The 20,123-nt window shown below is 38.7% G+C and overlaps 1 protein-coding gene across 3 annotated transcripts in view; it reads right to left on the bottom strand.

Annotated features, from left to right (window-relative positions):
• The window catches only part of SATB2 (SATB homeobox 2), a 178,803-nt gene that overhangs the window by 49,522 nt on the left and 109,158 nt on the right, over nucleotides 1-20,123 (bottom strand). For all 3 annotated transcript variants that reach the window (XM_019635771.1, XM_019635770.1, XM_019635769.1), the window contains one exon: nucleotides 3,313-3,525. In XM_019635771.1, coding sequence (XP_019491316.1) covers nucleotides 3,313-3,525 — 213 coding nt within the window. The remainder of the gene's footprint in view (nucleotides 1-3,312; nucleotides 3,526-20,123) is intronic.

Raw genomic sequence — 20,123 nt, forward strand, 5'->3', positions numbered from 1 at the left:
CGCGCGCGCGCGCGTGTGTGTGTGTGTGTGTGTGTGTGTGTGTGTGTGTGTGTGTGTGTGTGTGTGTGTGTGTGTGTGTGTGTCTGCACTCACCCCAGCATCCCCAACCAAGGAGGCTGTCCCCAAATCACTGCTGTCCCTCTGTGGGTGCCCTGAGCTGTTCCCACACTGGACCAAGCAGTACGCAGGTTTGGGGAAAGACGTGGCATGTAGTCTGGATACTGTGGGGTCACTGGCAGTGCTGTCTTGAAGCTGGAATTCATGTCCTAAGTTTCCACGAAGGCTGTGATTTCTAAGCGCACTCAGTGACTTCTGCCATTCTTCTTTGACTTCCCTGTCTCGTCCTAGTTTCTATTATTGCAAAGAAATAAGAATAATGTGTGCCATACTTTTTATGTGCCAGGCGCTCCAGAAAGTGCTTTACTTTTGTTATCTCGTTTAATTCTTTTAAGAGCCCAATGAGTTAAATGAGTTAGACATTATTATTTGTTGTTCTACAGATAAAGACAGCTGAAAATAAAAGAGGATACTTAACTTGCTGGAAAGACATGCAGCAGCAAATGAGACAACGGTAACCTGACCTCAAGCCTTTCAGGCTGCAAAGCATGATGGGCTTGGAGCTGCTGTGCTAACCTGCCTCAAATGCTCCAGTTTATACCAGTGCTGTTTTTACAGGTATCTTCTTGATCCCAAGTTTGAAGTCTTCCCGTGACAATCCAATTCTGCTTTTTCAAAAAAACTCCTTTTTCTTCTCAAAATTTCTAGGTAACCCACTCTACTTTTCCTAAGTGCACGTTTATGTCTGCCTTTCTGAACTCTGGTTTCTTATGAGCCTCACTGAGGATCTCACCTTACCTGACTGATCTGATCTTCTCTAGAGTCCTGGCAGCTAACACGAAAGCCCTCAAGGCACTAAACTATATGGTTAGGAGCCCAGGCCTTGGAATCAGAGTAACCAGCATTCTAATCCTAGCTCTACCACTCATCCCTGTGACGTTACACAAGGAATTTAATCCATCTAAACCTCAGTTTCCTTATCTGTAAAATGGGGATAACAATGCAAAATGGTGAAGATCCAATTCATGCAAAATACTCATAATACCTGATACACAGTAAGTGGTCAATCAATGATCATTCTTAGCCTTGATTGTTGTTTGGTTATCATTACATGCATCGAGGAATACTGGCCAATTAATGGATTATTACAAGAGACTCTAGAGGTTTCATTTTTAATTTGCAATTTCTTCAATTTGTTTTAAACCAATAATAAAGTGCTGACAGGGTTTGGAAAATAGTCTCCATGCATCTATTTAAGGCTGCCTGTGTGCCCGAGATTACTAACTCCAACTAAAAGGCTGAATCAGTGGGTACCCCTCTAACATTTCTCAATGAAAGCTTTACTGTACTATGAATCTTCACTACTGAGGTATGTCTGTAAAGAATTTTGAGTAAGTAGATAATCATGAAACGTTTTAAAAGACTTTAATTCACGTCCCTTTTCTAAATGTTTAACCAATAGAAAAAGAAGCATGTTCCTGAGAATGTAAAATGCCAGTGCCATGACTGTATTTTCAAAATCATTTTGAGAAAAACATTTTATATTTATTTTCAGAAATCTCAAAACCGTGAAGTTAAATGATTAATTTCCCTGTTATACTTGCCCCGAAAGGGCACCTTTATCTAGGAATTTTCTAGATGGGATTTTCTGCCATTGCAAAAAGCAAAATACTAACCCTGTGTGGCCTTGTAAGTTGGTCTGGTTCTGAAAGCTATCAGGTCTTTGAAAAGATGCCTAAGATATAATCTTGCTAGAAAAATATTACAAAGGAGCAGAAAAGAAAATACACAGACCTGTGTGATTTCCTAACAAGAGTTGTCTGGTTAAACAGTCATGAAGTATGGCTGGACTAGCCTATAATGGTTTAATGGACTTCAAAAGTGGCAAAAATACTGGTATATTTAATAGAAATATTAATGCAAATTAACAACTCACCCAACTCAATAGCTCAATATGTATGCCCGAGATTGAAAAAAAAAAAATCCAATAAAAAAGCTTGGTTACACTCGTCCAAAGTAAGCAGTCAAGAGACTTATTTTTGGTTTAACAGTAACTAAAACTCATAATTCACTAAAGACTAAAGTGTAAGTATCACAATTTGGCAATGCATCATAGAAAATGATCTTCAATTAAAAATCTATTGCAGAGTGCAAAACTGTAAAAAGTTAAGATGTGTGAAAAAAGGATGTATTTGAAAAAGCTCAAATATTTCTACTAGAATAAAAATTTGCGGCTATGCTTAATCAGTTTCTTGGAATTTACCAAAAAACAAACTTATTAAAAAATTTTTTAAAAAACTATGGTAGTTAAGCAAAAAGTCCTTTGGTTTCAAAGTACCCATTTTTCTGATTTGTACAAATGTGTATCTGTTAAATGTTTTGAAAACCATCACTCAGGGGGAACTTGCAACCATCCTAGCAACAGTAAATGAGATGGCTTTATCATAAAACCACTGTGTAGTAAAAGTTTAGGGGGAACTAGGCAGTAGGCTAGAAATGAGTAGGCTCCATTCTGAATTGGGAATGACTCTTGACTGGCTTCAGCCTTTGCCCTTTCAAACTTAGAGCCTTTGGAGCACGCAGTAGTACTAGATGCATGCATTTGCAGGAGAAACTGAGAACAGAATGCACTTAAAGTGAGGAGAAAGCTGAGTCATAGAGCCCTGAGGGGAGATCACCCTAGGAAGCAAAATCATGAAGGCTCACCTTTCCACTACCATCTTCTAAGGGATCACGGAATGACTTCCTAGGCATTCTGATCCAGCTGCTGCATATGCACGCTTCCATCACATCCGGGCTTCTCCCCCATTTTGTCTTGCTCAGATTGCATAAGGCAGAGCTAGGACTACTCCATCTGTCCCCTGCCCCCAACTACCTTACCTCCATTCAAATAAATACACATTGAAGGGAAAGCAGTGTGCTTGCTATACAAACACAGCTTCAACACAAATCCCCTAACTCCTTTGATAACTAGGCAGCTATGCGGTCACTGATAGCCTACCCCTCCACCCACTCCTGCCCCTGCCATGTGCGAAAGAATGGTACTTTCTGTTCCTAAAGGGACAGAAATGGCATATGATACAGCACAGGATAACCACTTTGCTATGACCAGCGTTTCACATGCTCTGACCAACATGTTCAGTGGATTCAGAAATCCTTGAATGATGTCTCTTAGTGTTGGAGGGAGAACATAGTGTCAGTGAAGGCCAGATGTTTCCAAGGCAGGGTGACAAGTCAGTGGAGCAAACATCTCACCTGGGGAGTTCGGGAGGAACTGGGACTGCTGGAGGCTGACGAGACCATGCTCACGTTGGGGTTCATGCTCCGCTCCCTTTCATCCTGGTAGATGCGATCACGCTCCACTTCCGGCAGATTGAGGAAATTCTGCATGGCCCGCAGGTTCACCAAGAGAGACTGAGAGGCTGTCCGAGGGTCTTCTTCCTTACGCAGAATCTCAGACAACAATCCCTGATTAAACGGAAGAAAAAAAATAAGCCAAGTCACATCTGCAGGCATGTGGGGTTTCTGTCTTCCTCCCCCCTCCCCTTTGTTTGGTGTAACCAGCTGGCTGTGAAGTCAAGAACCTTGGTCTAATTCCTGCGTATCCTCCAGCAGGAAGATTTGGTGGGAATGTGCTTGCCTTCCGGGGTCTGCGCCTTAGTTTGGACCGTTCTGTTCTGACACTTTATCATCACTGGAATAATCATTGGTATACAGAGATGCCAGCTAGCAAGGTAGGCACCCGGGAAGAATTGTGAAGCTGCAATTACCACCAGGTGCCTCCTACAAGTATTTCAGGAACTGTTAGAACTCTCTCTGCTTGAAACTGGGAACACTTGGCAGTCCTGCTCAGCTTTAAAAATCTGCCAAGTTGGGTAAATTTAGTTCCGACATTTAAACAGCATGGGAGATTTACATCGGCTTAAAAAAAAAACACACACACACATAAAAAGTTTGGCTGAATTTCTATATGACTGGCCACTGTTTTCAATATAGATGTTTCTTATGGGAAAAAAACCAAAAACCTCATCATTAAAGGAATGGGAATATAGTCACACCCGGTGAGGGGCCACAGCACACATCGGAGAATGCCATAGGCTCAGATACTTTCTGAATGTGTGACTTATCCAAACAGAAAGCTTTAAATAGGAAATTAGTGTGTTCATGTACTCTGATGACAGAATCCACAAAGAAAAGGAAAAAGTTGATAAATCTAGAGAAAAGTAGCACAGATTTTCAAAAAAGGGCTGGAGACCGGAGTTGGAACACTGGAGTACTGTGAGCAAAAGCAGAGCCACTGCCATTCTGCACTTTTGTTATGTTGTCACACAGCGGCATCTCTGTACATTCCCAAATAACATCCATTCTCAGGGGTCAAGGCCTGGGATCACCACCCAGGAAGAGCTGAGATGCTAACCTCTGTATCTTAGAAGAGTTGGGGCAACCCATCTTGAAAATGTAGATGCCAAGGACATTTCCACTGAGGGAAATACTCATGCAAAGGAAACATTATCAGACCGGTAATATTTGGCTTAAATATAAAAAGGCATTGGATGCAAGAGAAATATACCATCTCTGGTTAGCCAGAAATCTTTAGGGTAAGGGAGGCGACCTTTGAAAATAAAGTAATGCATTATAAAATAGTGAAGCAAATGTCACTTATAGGAATGTGCCTCACACAGTTATCAGCACTCCAAGAAGGTAGTCATCACTCAGAACATCATGTAAGATAATTTTACAGTAAGGAACTGACAAGAGGTATGCCATCAGATCGTTCTGCAACTTGGCTGTCGTGTAGTTTGATTAGAGTAGTCTTTTACAAATGAGAATAAAATATGTCACTCAATGAAGCTAGGAGAAATGTTAACAAGTGTGTGTCTGTGTGCACGCGTGCTCAAGGAGAGGACAAGGTGGGATGTGTATGCTCAATTACCCTACTGGTAAAATCATTCTAAGAAAATCTGAATTTCTTGTCACGCTTTTGGAAGCAACAAGTGAGACATTTGTCTTCCAGAAAATGTTATACAGCCTAAGTACTGATTCTCTTTCTAAAATTACAAGTCAGTTCTGCCTTAAGTTATCTTACTTCCACGTGCACTAAGCAACCTGAAATATTAATAATGGATTTGTTTCTACTATAAAAATCTCCAAATTAATATGCGGATAAGCAAGAGGGGTGTGGATTTAAAAATCAACACTAATTTCCAACACCAATAAGATATTAAGATTTATATTTTCTCAGCTTTCATTAATGATGAACTCTGCACATACAGGATGACTAGGTCTTCCTCTTCTGCCTCCTGCTCTCCCATAAGCACGTTTACATTCTAATAAATCTCAAACTCCCAAATTTGAAGGCGTTTTAGGGTCTGCATAGATATAGATATATTCCTTAACGCTAGTTATTATGAATATACTTAAGTTTGTAAACTTATTCTGTTTCTGTGAAATTATTTTCACAAGTTGTAGAGGACAATATGGCTGAGGTTTTGAATACAAAAGAGTGAAATAACAAAAATAATGGTTCTAATAGACCCAGTTCAAATTTGTCAGTTCGTTCATTTCTTATCAATAAAAAAAAAATCACTGTGAAGCATAGAGTGTTTTGTTTCTTGTTTGCTTAGTTTGCTTTTTTTTTCCACATTGACATGGTGTGGCATTTCTTCCCCTGAATTTCCTGTGTGCTGAACAACCTTACAGGGAAATGAATCCATCACTAAGAAAAATCAAGACAAAGCATCCTTGTAAATGACTGCTCATCAGCATCATTTATGAAGTGAATGAGACACAATACTTGCATGTTAAATGACTGATGGAATATACTGTTGCCTCTGTTTCATTTGCCTAATTGAAGATAAAAGTCTCAAACCAAAAAGGTGGCCAGCACCACTTCCACGTATTGCCCTGGAGAATGAGAACACTTCCAAATTATTTACGTGAGGTCTCTTCCGTGTAGACATGGTATCAAAGCGGATTCTTTTTACTTCAGACACTGTCAACAAGAAGTGACTAACTGGTGGGCATAAGAAGAGTTTTAGTTGCCTCATTGGGCCTTTTTCATTTTGGTTATTGATGCGCTTTTAACTATTTAAACTGGGATTTTAAAACATAGAGCCCAAAGTCTGCAGGCTCATAAATGTAAAAGGACCTTACTTAGTTGAAAATCATCATAGGGAGAAAAAAAAAACAGAAAAAAAATCTATGGCATAACTACCATACACCACAAATCACCCCCATCTCATTATCAAGATAAGTAAATGCTTATCATATTGAAACTGTCTGGAATAGAACATAAATTAATAATTTATCTCACATAAGTATTTCTAAAGCCCTTGCCACTATAGTGTCTGGCATTTAATTATCAACCAGCCAGGCAGGAGGTATCATTTGAACATTCCCATTACGTAGCCTGAGTTATAGAGAATGTGGCATGGCACCTGGGCACTGAAAAACACAAAAAAGTACTTTTATGAATAGAAAGGTCATGAATATTGAGAATGTGAAAACTGAAGGAAATTAATAAATTAACCAGGATATTGTTTATTAAACTTTCATATCAGTAATCATATTAAAACATATTGCTAGTATTGAGTAAAGTGGTCATTAAGAATTTTCCTCATTGTAGGCAACAGAGCCTTCTCAAGGGAGAGATTAAAACAATTCCCTTCTCGGCGTGAGCTGAGGTTATGTAAGACCGGGAAACATGTTGACTGAAAAGGAGTACAGCAAACAGCTGCACGGGGTGGAAAGACACCATGTACAAATAGCTTTTGAGTTGTAAGTTGCTGAAGAAAGAAGGGAATCAGGGGGGAAAAGAACCTCAAATTGGCCTTCTCCCTAGCCTCTTAATAGGGGATTTTGTAAGCTTCATATTACTTCCAGAACCAGCAAAGAGTATATGAGGTTGGCAGAAAATTCTACAAAAGCCCAATAATTCAAAATGCAAAACAAGAGATAATATAACGTCATCTTGTTTGGTTGCTAATATTGGTTATCTCTACAGACGAAACATTCAGGCTAATTTTTAAAATAAAAAAGTTGATGTACTTATTATTTCTAGTATTTCAAATAATATTAATCTGCAACAAATTAAATGACCTTACAGTCTCTGAATTTGCAATTTCTGTCTATGAGCTTTCTTATGGACATTATTATGATTTCCATATTTCTTCAACAATTCACATAGTTTACCCCAAATTGTTAGTGTGCAAAATACATGCTGATATTCAGAAATATTCGGGAACCATTACCATGACAGGCTCTCTAATATTTACTTGTAAGTTTCTGCACTAGCCCTAAAGGCTTTGTCTGGGATGGGTGGGAAACTGCCTTTGATGGGCCCTGAATCCTTTAAGAGAGCAATAAGAGAACCCAAACCTAGACCATGTTTTAGGAACACTGAGCTTGAGCCCCTCAGATGTCCCCAGGCCACTCAGGGGCTGACAGCAACAGTTAGCCATTACTGACTAGACTTTAACAGGTATCCATTCTTCATAGCACTCACACCTTTGGTAATTCTCTAGCATTAGGCTGTATCTCCCATTGATTATTTAAAGATCCCCAAATTCAATATACATACCTATTTACCAAAGAATGACAGGTCAGTGTATTAATTCATTTCTTGCTTATGACTTAGTACAAAGCTCAGAAATAGAATGAGAAGATTAATTAAGACATAGATTCTGCTGCCAAGGAGTTTACTATATGATGGTTTATAGAAACACAATGTAAAAGATGACAAGCGTCATAAATCCCAGATAGAACTAGTGCCATCTCAGTTCAAAAGAAGATGAAAGTATTGCCAACTGCAGGACTTAGGGAAAATGCCTTGGAATGGACGGTACTTAACTTGGCTGGGATTTGAAATATACATAGTACATGAATATAGAGATAATGGTGAGACCAGGGAAAGGGGGAGGGTGAGTGAGGTATTGGACATTTATTAGAACATTTGAAGAAAAAGAAAGAACATGACTAATCCAGATGGCAAGAGAAGTTTCTGTTTCATTAAAAGCAAAAAAAAAAAAAAAAAAAGTTTAAAAACTGATAAAGTGGTAGGAGACATTCTGAAGTGAAAATAATACAGTCCACATTAATATAATTCTGAACTACTGGAGTATACACAAACTAACTAGCAAACATTACCCCCAAAATGAAGTGATATTAGATAATCTGTTCAGCCTTTTTGTCACCTGCAACAAATTAGGCTTTCAATATGCAAAACATCTTCCTTCCAGAAAAACAAATGATCATGATTCCATTTAATTGTAATTTAATGAGGCATAATTTATTTTTTAAAGTGATATACACCAGGTGTGTACTGAGGAAACTGGCCCAGCCAAACCCCAGTGCTTTTCTTTGGGAAAAAAAAAAACCTCAAACTAGCCGGAGACTGTTTTCATTCCTATAAATTATATCTGTTTGTGGTGGTGGAAGTTGGAGGTATTAAGGGTAACTTGCAGTGTTCACATATTTATTATAACATACCTTTAAAAGTAACTCAACGCACCAAAATCGCATTTATCATATAATGCAACTAGTTTAAAAGTGCTGGATTCCAGTCTAAACAAAGGGAGATATTAGAATGTCATAGAAATCCCGAAGATAGCTTATGTGATTGCTATGCTAAAAGTAAAACTGTATGCTTGACACTTTTCTAGAAACATTTAGACTGCGTATTTTAGAGAAAATAAGACTTATCCCCTCATAACATACTTTAATTATTAATCGTTGGATGTATGCACAAAGTACATAAGCTATTTAATGGAAGTCCTCTTTTAGAAATCAAGTTCCATCTCCTTAAGGATGTATGAATTGAAACATATTTACTATATAGTGGTGAGTCTGAAAATATACTGTTTTAGTTCATAATTATATATCGCTTTAAACAAATGATGTCATAGCCAATCAGCAACGTTAAAAGGCACACAGACCCCTATTTTACACATTAAAATTACAGAGGGTCAGAGATGGAAGGGGACTTGGCACTCCTATGGGCCAACCCTGCACGCTGCCTCTGAGTATGACCTATTACATACTTCCCTTAAATACAAAAAAAAAAAAAAGTCCCTCTAAAAGTACTCTTCACCTTCCACCACCCTTTTGCATACTTATTTATTAGCCTTAATTTTCACACAGTTCTGAAGTGTTTGGTTCCAGCTGACATGAGGACCAAACTGTGGTATCCCCTTGAGAAGACCAAGTAATACCAAATTCCTGGCCTCACCATACAAAAGGCAGAATGTCAGTGGTTAACGCACAGTTAATTGAAGGTGTGAAATCAGCTACATGGCTGTAGAAAGTACTGACATCCTACCATCTGAGAGCTAACAGGATCGGCTCTCCCCTAATCTCTGACCTCATTGCCTTCTAGACACTCCAGAGAAGCACTTTCCCCTTTGCTCACGAATCTAAACAGGTGTCCCTGGGTCCCGTATTCATCATCTACAACCGCACTATGAACCTGACTGCTGAAATTCATTTGTGTAATTCTAAAAATACTCACCCCCTTTTCACCCCGCCCCAGAACACTGCTTAGCCATGAAGCCGAAGTATTTAGTCTGATTTGAATAAAAGATATACAGGGCACAACAATGACAATTTGATTTTTATTATTAAAAATGATGTGTTAAGTCCTCAAAGAAAATGTCGTTATTGCATTAGTTTAATAAAACCTCTCTTTTATGATAATATATCTTTATTAGGAAAGGCAGCCTATGCATGCAGCATTTTAGTAGGATGGGTTGGATAGAATTGAGCATCTAAAGGGAATTAATGTACTCTGCAAATATAAATGCATGTGCAAGAGTAACCTTCACAGATAAATGTCGCTGCAGCGATATATTCCATACAAGACTATGTATTTATGTGTATCTGTATATACTGCAGTTGTCAATACTGTCTCCCTTTGAAGGGAGATGATGACATTAGTTCTATCGCACTTTTGTGATACTTATCTTTTGTATTGTGCTATTATAAGCTCTCTTCTTCCCTTCTTCCTATCAGTGAACTCCTTGGGAGCAGAATCTATACATTTTGTGCCTAGTGGTTAGTTGGGGATATATTCCTATATAAAGCTCTAAGAAGACACCAAACACACATTTTCATTTTTCTGAGAACTGGGAGTCCTATATTCGCTGAACAGCCATCAGCAGGCCCTGAAAGACCACATATTAAAAGTCTGACTCACATTATACTCAAGAATTTTTCATCCAACCTACTGAAAACAACAAGGTAATGGGAACCGAAATTTTGGGCCATGCAAACTCCCCTTTAGAACAAATATTCCATGGACACCAAATCTGCAACTTATTAAATGAAACATTTCCCTCCCAGACAGCTATCTTTCTAGTGCAGGGGTCAGCAAATTTTCGAGATGGAAAAGCTGCGAGGGGTCAGCAAACTGCTGCTCGCGAGCCACGTGCGGCTCTTTGGGTACGTACATGAGATTCTGAAATAAAATTGAAAATGACAATAAAACTATCATAGTTTCATTTATAAAATTTTTAAAGGATATTATTCACATAATGGTGACTATGTAAAAATATATTTATGGCTCTTGAATAATTTTTAAATTGTTGTGAGGGACAGGATTGGCTCACTCTTCCAGGGGTCGGCAAACTTTTCAGATGGAACATACCCAAAGAGCCACATGTGGCTCGCGAGCCGCAGTTTGCCAACCCCTGGTCTAGTGTATAGAATCAAACTTCGCTTGTACAACCTGACACATCAGGATACAGAAAGCATGCAGCACAAAGTGAATGGGTGTGACAGGACATTCTGGTAACCAAAACAGTCTGCACTTTCTTAGCTGCCATCCTCTGTCCAACACATACAATGGAGGAACTCAGCCAAAAACAGATTCCTGGCAACATTACTATTTTTTACCTACCTAACTTATGCAATGGTAGACGCAATTAGATAAACCATCCCATCTTAATTTTCCTCTTTATCCCTTCTCTCCTTGTCTTTAGAAAGTCATAGGTATTGGAATGGGGGTCTATGCCCAACCTAAGTCAAAATTTTCTAAGCACATTAGCACCAAATGGCAAAGCACATAGGAAACTGAACAGGTTCCCCTCTGGGAACATTTTACCAGTGGTGTTCTCAACTCTGGGCACATGCATGGTTTCTGCTCACACCTCCAGTACCTGGCACCATGACTATTACATTCACAAAGTTCTGGGCCCTGGCTATTGAGAGTTTCCGTGATTATTCTGTGAGACAACCGTTGGCAAACTGCGCCCCAAAGTTACTGGCTTTGGCTACTTTGTCAAAACATTGGCAAAAATAGTGCTTTCCAAAAACAAAAGAAAACACACCAAAAACATATATTTATTGACTATTTATATCTCAAATGCATTCAGGTATAAGACGTACAACAGTCTATTAACATACAAATTGACTGCCCTGAAACAGTTACAATTTTTTTTTACTGCTGAACTATTTCTGCATTAACTTCAATCACCTCCAGAGTCAAAAGCATCTGTTCTCACCAGTCCACGTGACAGCACAGTGCTTACTATATACCTCAGTGGGATTACTGTTTTGCAAGTCTGTGTACTCCTTGCACTTTACTCTTTGAGGGAGGGGTCGTGTCTTTCATCTTCTGCTCTGTGATAGTACAAATACTGAGAATAAAGTGATTCTGAGTGTGAGCTCTGAAGTCAGAATTGCTGGGTTCAAAACTGGGCTTCAATTGGACATGGATTAATTAGTCTCCCTATGGCACAGCTTCCTCACCTGTAAATTATGGTAATAATTGTACTTCCTTCACAGGGTTCTGGGGAGAGCCTATAACTGTACCTGATACATGTTAAGTGTTCAATAAACGTATCACTATAATGCCCAGTATAGTCTCGATTACTTAAAAAATATGTTAAATGGGGCCGGCCGAGTGGTGCATTGGTTAAGAGCTGGCTTGCAATGCCAGAGGGCCCCGGTTCAGATCCCACATATGAGGGCCAGTGACACTACCCCCTACAGCTAAGATGCTGAACAACAGCTCAACCTGGAGCTGGGCTGCCATGAGTCGCCGGCAATGGCTAGGCTGCAACCCCTGCTGCAGTGGGTTGCCATGGGCTACCGTGTGTAGCCAGCAGCCGCCGTGAGCGGCCGTCCAGAAGCTGGCGACTGATCTGCCTCGCCCGGGAAGAGCGCAATGATGGTGCCAACTTGGGCCAGTGAAGCAACGTCCTCCACAACTAGACTGAAGAACAAAAGGACAGCAACTTGTCTGTTCCCCTTCCCCCAATTCCCCAGCGCTGTTCCCATCCCCCAATTCCCCAATAAAAATCTTAAAAAAAAAGAAATGTTAAATGAATGGATAAATAAATACAGAACTAACATCAAAGTACAATTCTTATTTTAAATATGCAAAATTCAAAGATTCAAGGCTCTTCACTTATATTTTGCTAAGTGTCTTCCCATATGGAAGGAAAAAAATTTACAAAGAATAAATTTTAGGAAGTAGGATAATTAAAATTATTTGGGACAGAGGAGAATGTAAAGGAAAACTTAATAAATTACATAAAGTGAAATGACTCTGTGGATATTCAGGATAGCACTAAACTAAGATATTTATTTTATACTTCACAAACGTAAAGCAACTTTTCTTCCCTAAGTAATTTTGTATCATTTAAAATAAACTTTAATCTGCATCATTGCTTAAAAATGGTCATAATTATCAGTGGATGATACAATTAATTTAGCACATCATAAATTTTTTGTAATGAAATGCAATTAAATAGATTAAAGATTATCAAAGTGCTTCATACGTGGTACAAGTATTGTTTCATGAAGGGGTTTTTTTTTTTTCTTTCTTGAAGGCTTTGCTTTCGAAACATAGAGATACATAAAGATTTAAGTGGAAATGAAACAACTCAAGGTAGATATACACATGTATGTACATGTGTGAGTGTGTGTACCAGTTTGTGATGTAAAAAGTATTTCTTACTGGGTGTTGCAATCAGAGAAGTTTGAAATAAATGCTGTATTTACTAGTGATTATTTCAGGCACAAAACTTGTAGATAAAATTTAAACAACCTTGTAATTAATTTCCAATTGACTTCAAATTGATTCAGTTTTCTTTTTCTCACAGCATTTCTGGCCTTTAAACTTAATTCACATTATTTGAACAAACATGCAATTAACCAGGGCCAAATGGTCAGCATTTCAATCAAACGCCATGAAAAGAACACTCCTTGTGTATTTTTTTTATTACTTTAAATACGCAATGGTGAAAAGTATGTAAACAGTGAGATTGAAAGCTACTGTTTTCTGGTATTTCTTCTACAAAAATTCTACTTTAATTGTAAACATCACCCATAATTTGGGGAGACTAGTTACATAATAAAACAGTAGGCCTTCACACAAAAGTGCAGGTCTCTACTGAGACACACTCACGAGAGGTGAAAGAAAGTCTTATTGAAGATAGAGATACCTTATCTATATGAAATGAGTCAATCACTCATTAGAGAACAATGACAAATGCTTTTATAAAACCATCACCAAAAGGCAGCCCTTTTTAATAAAAATGGAGAAAACTTCATTTTCTATAATTTGCTCAGTAACTACTTTTAAGTACTTTGCACACTAGTCAGAGATAAAAGAAATAGATAGAATAGTATGCTATCATCTTTGTTTCCTCTGATTCTTTGGTACGAGTTTTGTGAAGGAAAAAAAGAGTCTTCATAGTTTCTCTTATATAAAATTTTCTATTTCAAGTGGATTTAGTGATGGGGAGAGAGTTGAATGTGTCTGACAGCTTTGAGTCAACCTTCTCTTTACCCAGAGCATAAACAAAGCCAACATCTCTCCCATGCTTTGGGTTGAAATTGCCTAAAAAGTACAAGAGACTGATAGTCTTTCAATGTACAGGAGGAACTAAAAGGAGCCCACTATCTAGGAGGCCGTCCTTCAGCCATCTAATAACTTTGAGACACTGCTATTCTGGAAAATATTAATATTATTATAATCTTTAAATCTATGAAAGTCAAGCCAGTGATTCTGAAATGAAAGACTGCCTATTTTATGAAGCAAGCAGGGCCATGTTTTCCCACTTGATTAATTTAATGTTGAAATCAAAAGAGGGTATATTATTTGCTTCAAAAGCCAATAACATGTTCATGCCTGATCTGCAGCATTTCATATTTACAAGCCCATCTTTCAGTGAGTGGACTTCCTTTCTCTCACAGGTTTCCTTGTCATTTTATAACCAGCTCACTGGACCATAAAGGCAAGACCCCTGGATTTACATTGTGTTCTATTCCTGGACGGCTTGCTGAGGGTCGTATCGCTATTGGGTAGTGAGAAATAACGACAGGGACCAGAGGTTGGCCGAGAAAGAATTCTGAATATCTTAGAGGTCAAATTTCTACAAATATAAACTGTACGTGTAATTAAATCATGCCTATCTTTGACTAACAATCTGTGTAAGTCAAACATAAGATTTTTTTTTAAAAAAAGAAGTTTCTCCTCCAAAAAAACTGACTGGTAATGCACTGAAGCTCAGGTTTCCAAATATTTTGGTTGCTAAAATTTTCATTGTGTTGCTACACATCTCTTCCTAACTGTTCCACTTCGAAATATAATGTTTAGCAAGTGCTTAGGCAGCTTGAGCCTTGTAATAATACGGGCATGCATATACTGTAAACATGGTGCCAATAAAGCCTAAAAGCAAAATCCACGTCATTTCACACAAAGACATTTACATTTGTAGCCGTTGACCTTACTGCCAACTTTCCTGATACATCATTCAATCTAATTTTCCAATCTGTCGAAACATGCTCCAGTTGCTGAGTGACTTCATAAATTGTATTTATAACCCTGGCCTTAAGTTACTTCAAATGATGTGGCTTTGATAAGTAAACAACAGATTTTTGGCAAAGTGTTATAAAAAATAAAAAGCAGTCCAATAAGGATGGATCAACCAACTGAGTTCCCAAAGGATTTTTTAAATCCTCTTCTCTATCAGGTAAGACCAGGGAGAACAGCTTTCTCAAGCACGGCCTTTGACAAAAGGTTGTGAATTGGGTAACTCTATGACTTCCTCATGGACCTGAAGAAGGAGCAAGATCCCAAATTAGAGGCCCACTATTATGAAACAATAGCACGTTTGGCAAAACACATCTGTGCTTCTACAGAAAACACGATTCTAAGAACTGGCTCAGGAGACCTACCTGAGACACAAAATGAGCCTGAACTTTCTGAGTTACGGCGTAATCTGCTCGAGGAAAATGAAAAATAACTAGACTATATAAATAATGAATGGGCCAAAAGTTCTGTTTTCAAATAATACAAGCTGGTTCCTTGTGGAAGGATGTTTCCTGAATTCCACCATCAAGGTGAGGGACAACGGTTCAGACAGGCGATGAGGATCCCGCCTCATTTCCCTTTTCCGGCGCTTTAATGCTCCCGTTTACACGTGGCAGGGCATCTGCTCCAAAGGACTTAGCCTAGTTTGGATCAAAGCTTCCTCTATGTCATTTAACAGATTTGCTCAGATGGAAGGTCTCAGAGCAGAAACAATGCTAGTAAATGGGGGGGTTTCTGAACATATGAATATGTAGGTCATGGGATTTTTAAATAGATTAGAGAATGGTTCACCTGTTAAGGAAAAATCACTATACATACTTTATGAAACCATGCTTATCATAGGTCAGTGGACAGCCCACAATCATTCCTTGGAAATATTGTCTTTTAAAATACTGTCATAAGCCTCTGATTAATTTTTTAAGTCCAGAAAAGTGACAAGGGGCAAAAGAATGCTTAGGGTTAAGGATTCATAGTCAAACTGTCAAAATGCAAAGATGTTAACATTGTAAACAGCCAAGCAACTTATTTCATGTCCATAGGCCTTGCAAGTAAAAGTATGCCAACACTAAAATAAATTCAGGATATAAGCAAGGGTAAAGAAATATGAAAAAAATAAAATAAAGTAAAAGAAAGAAAACTAAAAAGAAACCTGACAGACCACTGGTCCCATTACTTCTCAAAAGTATTAGTCTTACAAATACTATGAATCACTGACAGAGCACTGGAGATAGGCAGAGCCAAGCAGCAAAGCTACTCTGAAACTCACGCAAATTACATAGTTCACCATTCAGGCTCAATAAGTATGGTTTGTCATGTAAGTCAAGTTTGGAAGATCTTAGAGGGTCTCAAATTTAAAGTCTGTTTCTGTCTCATTCTCTCTCTCTCTCTCTCTCTCTCTCTCTCTCTCTCTCTCTCTCTCTCTCTCTTTCTCTCTCCCGCACCCCAACAGTCAATATCCATGAGTAAACCTGGCCAATATTAATATCAATCCATCGAATTCAAAGGGCCGAATTTAAAATAACCATAGTGATAATATTTGCAAAAGAAAATGGTACAGTAGAAATTTCTATACTATTTCCATAATAACATCTTGCTTTAGATTGGTGAAGGTATTAGACATAAAATTAAAAATGGGCTTCATTCAAACTGTTAACCCATGGCATAACCAAATGCCAACTAGGCTAGCAACGGCATTGATCTCGCACCTGGGATGAAAAGCACATCCTGTATAAGTGATTGATTAAGGAAGTACTTCGGAGAGAAACTGGTGAGGGAGTAGGAGAGGCAGGGCAGGGAAGGGAAGAGACCCAAGCAAGGCCCCAGCCTCAGGCCTGATCCTGCAGAGAGTGTGCGAGTGGAACTCATAGCACTCACTGCTACGGGACTCAAGGGAGCTGGGTTTTTATTCTCCAGCACCTATCAGACGTTGGCTTAGCATTTCCACGTCTCTGTCAGTGTGAGCAAAGCAAAGTCCAGTGGCATCAGGAGAGTCCTTTGAATGAAGAGCCAGCCAGCAGGTACTGGGTTTTATAAGTAAAAGCACGGGGAATGGGGGAGCATCAAAAACAGAGCAAGCATGTTATCCACCTCGGCCTCCTCTGGTGTGTTGACCATACCACATCACTTTGTGACCATAAACAACAGAAATGCTTAGAAATATATCACCGGATTGTCTGTCTGAATAGCAGTGACCAGCTCAGGAAGCATCTTATCACTTCTACCTTACTATTCTCATTGGGTCCCACTGGTCATAAAGTCTTCAGAGACATGAAACGTAGGGCTAGCCTTTTCTTTCCAAAGACTAGTAAAGAATGAAGTGATTCTATAAGAATGCACTTTATATATAAGGTCATAATGACAAAAATAGGCTTCTACCATCCTGATGGCACAGAAGATGTGATGCTCTGCTGCACCCTGCATCTACAACTACATCTGACTCATGCCCATGCTGAAGACCCAATACCCTGGCCTCACATGACCGCATGTGTGCTACTGCCCTGGCCTAGGGCATGGGACGTGCTTTTATGTTCTTAGTTTAGACAGTAGGTGTTCGTATTAACAAGCCTATAGAAGAAAAAAATAATAAATAATAAAATCAGATTGGTAAAATGTTGTCTGTCTCTGACTCCAGCAGAAGTCATGGCCTTGTCATGAAGTGTGTGTAGAGCATCATTTTATCAAACAAATGTATTTTAAGTTTTTAAAAGATATATTGATTAAAATAGAAATGCATGACAAACAGGCTCTTAGAAATATAGCTCTATTGCCATAATTATGTTATTTTATATAACCAAATGATATACTTATAGTGGCAATGGATCAGATATACAAAGAAATTAACAGTTTCTCCTTGGAGAATTGGCATTTTCAAATACTATTTATTATGAATTTGCATTTTTCATCTGGAGTCTTAAACATGAAAAACTATGTTGATGTGTGTGTGTGTGTTTTTACAATGCTAGCTTCATTTATGAATGTTGCTGTCATTTTATTCTACACACACACACACACACACACACACACACACACAGTTGCTAGATTTGTGTTTGATCCAATCATCAAGTACAACTCTAGGAATACAAAGTGTAAGGTGGCAAATCAAACTGCTTTTTATTGATTTTGATAATAAATGAATAATAGACATCATGAACTATTTCTGGAAAAACACTCAATGGACTGAGGATATGCTACATTTTGGTAAAGCAACTGAATACAACTGAGATTGGCCTTACGTGACCACCTAAAATAAAGAGTTCTGATTCTGTTTGCTTTGAGAAAAAAAATGTTGAGATTCTCTTTTCTCCCCATAAATTATTAATTCATTTATGTTATATCTATAAAAGTTACTTTTTATTTATTAGAGCTGGCAAATTATTATATCACCCATAAATGCCTCATTCCATTCAAAAAAGCCTAGCATTTAGAAAATCCATGTTTGGTTTCATGGAGCACCAGTACACCATATTTTCCATGTAACAATGTGGCTGGTGAAACCCAGCTGTCCAAGCCTGCCGTTAGCGACTACAGTATATATACAGCAGAAACAATCTGCCCGCTGACCCCCGGCTTAAGTTCAAACTATGTCATTCTGTCAATACCATCTACCTTGATTAGGTTGGGCTTTATACACAACAGGTTATGATCCCAGAGGGATGAAAAGCTTTCCCAAATTAAAAGCAGAATTTTAAAAGGAAATACTCATACATTCCTATGCAGTTTCCATTTGATATCCTCAAGGCTGGGCCCATGAACTCAAACTCATGTTGATTGAAAGTGAATGTTTCTTTCTGGGTGTAGCCATCTTACAAATTTAATGGCAGGAGGAAAATAATAAAATGTGTTCCATGCTTCAATTAGACATTTTATAACTTGGCACTTGAAAGATGACGATGCCAAAGGAAAATCATTAATTCATAAAAATAGACAAAAACGACTGTGCAGGAGAAGACAGACCTCCAGGAGTTACGGGCCTTGGCAGAGCGTCCCCTCACAGCAGCATGGTCTGTCTTTGGTCTAGCTTCATTGTGAGTCTTTTCTCATGCTTCACGCTATTTGGATAAGATGTATACTGTATTTGGTTCTAAAATCCAAAGCAATACAGCCATGCTTTCAATTTTATCCTTAGCCAAAGGAGCTGTATGTACAACCAGGCAATAAAATGTTGGCTAGCCACACAATGCCTATTCATGCGCATGAAGGACAGATGAAAGAACACACACACAGAACCGGAAAATACAGACTCAGAGGCATCCTTCCACTCTGTGTTTTGCAATAGTGTGCAACCGACTTGCTCAAAAGTACCGGGGCTTTTCAAAACACCAGTCCATTTAACTCTGGACATTCAAATACTGCCTGAGTACTTTGAGTCACAAGAGAAAAGTAGAGTGATGTTTGAAACATGTGCAGACCTCTGTGAACCTCCGAACTCATTTTCAAATGATGTAAACAGACTCTGTCAATAATAGAATGTATAAATTTGCTAAGAGTCAAGGGAGCAAGAAATTTCACCTCTCTTGGTCTCCTGCCATACCTAATCTGTCAGCACCAAACCTCAAACAATCCCACTGTGTTTCTGCCCTGCTCCCACTCTGTAGTTCCAGCCTTGCTAAAGACTGTTACCAAACCACAGTGGTTGGTTCCATCACTAGTTCATGCTGTTTAAGTTCAGCTGAGGCCCCACGCTACCTCACAAATACTTCTATCTCAAACTGACTCCCTATCACATTCAAACTGTCAATCTACTTCTGGCCTCCCTGTCAACACCAAATTGTGGAAACAGTAATTCACAGCCCCTGCTTCTATATCCTCAATAGTTAATCACTCCCTAACTCCAAAATTCTGGCTCCTGCCTTCACCACTTTTATGAAATTATACTTTAAAGTTTGCAAAGATCTCTCCCAACAAATCACCAAATTTCATGGCATGGTTTCGGGCTTCTCCCTCCCAGACTTCTTAGCTTTCCACACATGGACAAGCCTCCTGGAAGCTCTTAATTCATGTCCTCTGTCCTCTCACTGCTATCTCCTTATTCTTCCATCTCCACCTAACCCATCTCTCCTGGCATGTCCTCTGTCTCTTCCTGGTGGGAGTAGTGGTGATGGTTTCTCTCCATTCATTCCCCTGACTCTATAAATCCCAGGCTCTGTAAATCAATTTCTAATCTCTTTCTCTAAAGTTCAAAGTTCTTATCATGGCCCAAAGACCTTTTTTGATCTGTTCCCTCCACCTATAAGTTTTATGATCTAGCTTT

Source organism: Hipposideros armiger, unplaced genomic scaffold (genome assembly GCF_001890085.2).
Source record: "Hipposideros armiger isolate ML-2016 unplaced genomic scaffold, ASM189008v1 scaffold_23, whole genome shotgun sequence".
Taxonomy (NCBI): Eukaryota; Metazoa; Chordata; class Mammalia; order Chiroptera; family Hipposideridae; genus Hipposideros; species Hipposideros armiger.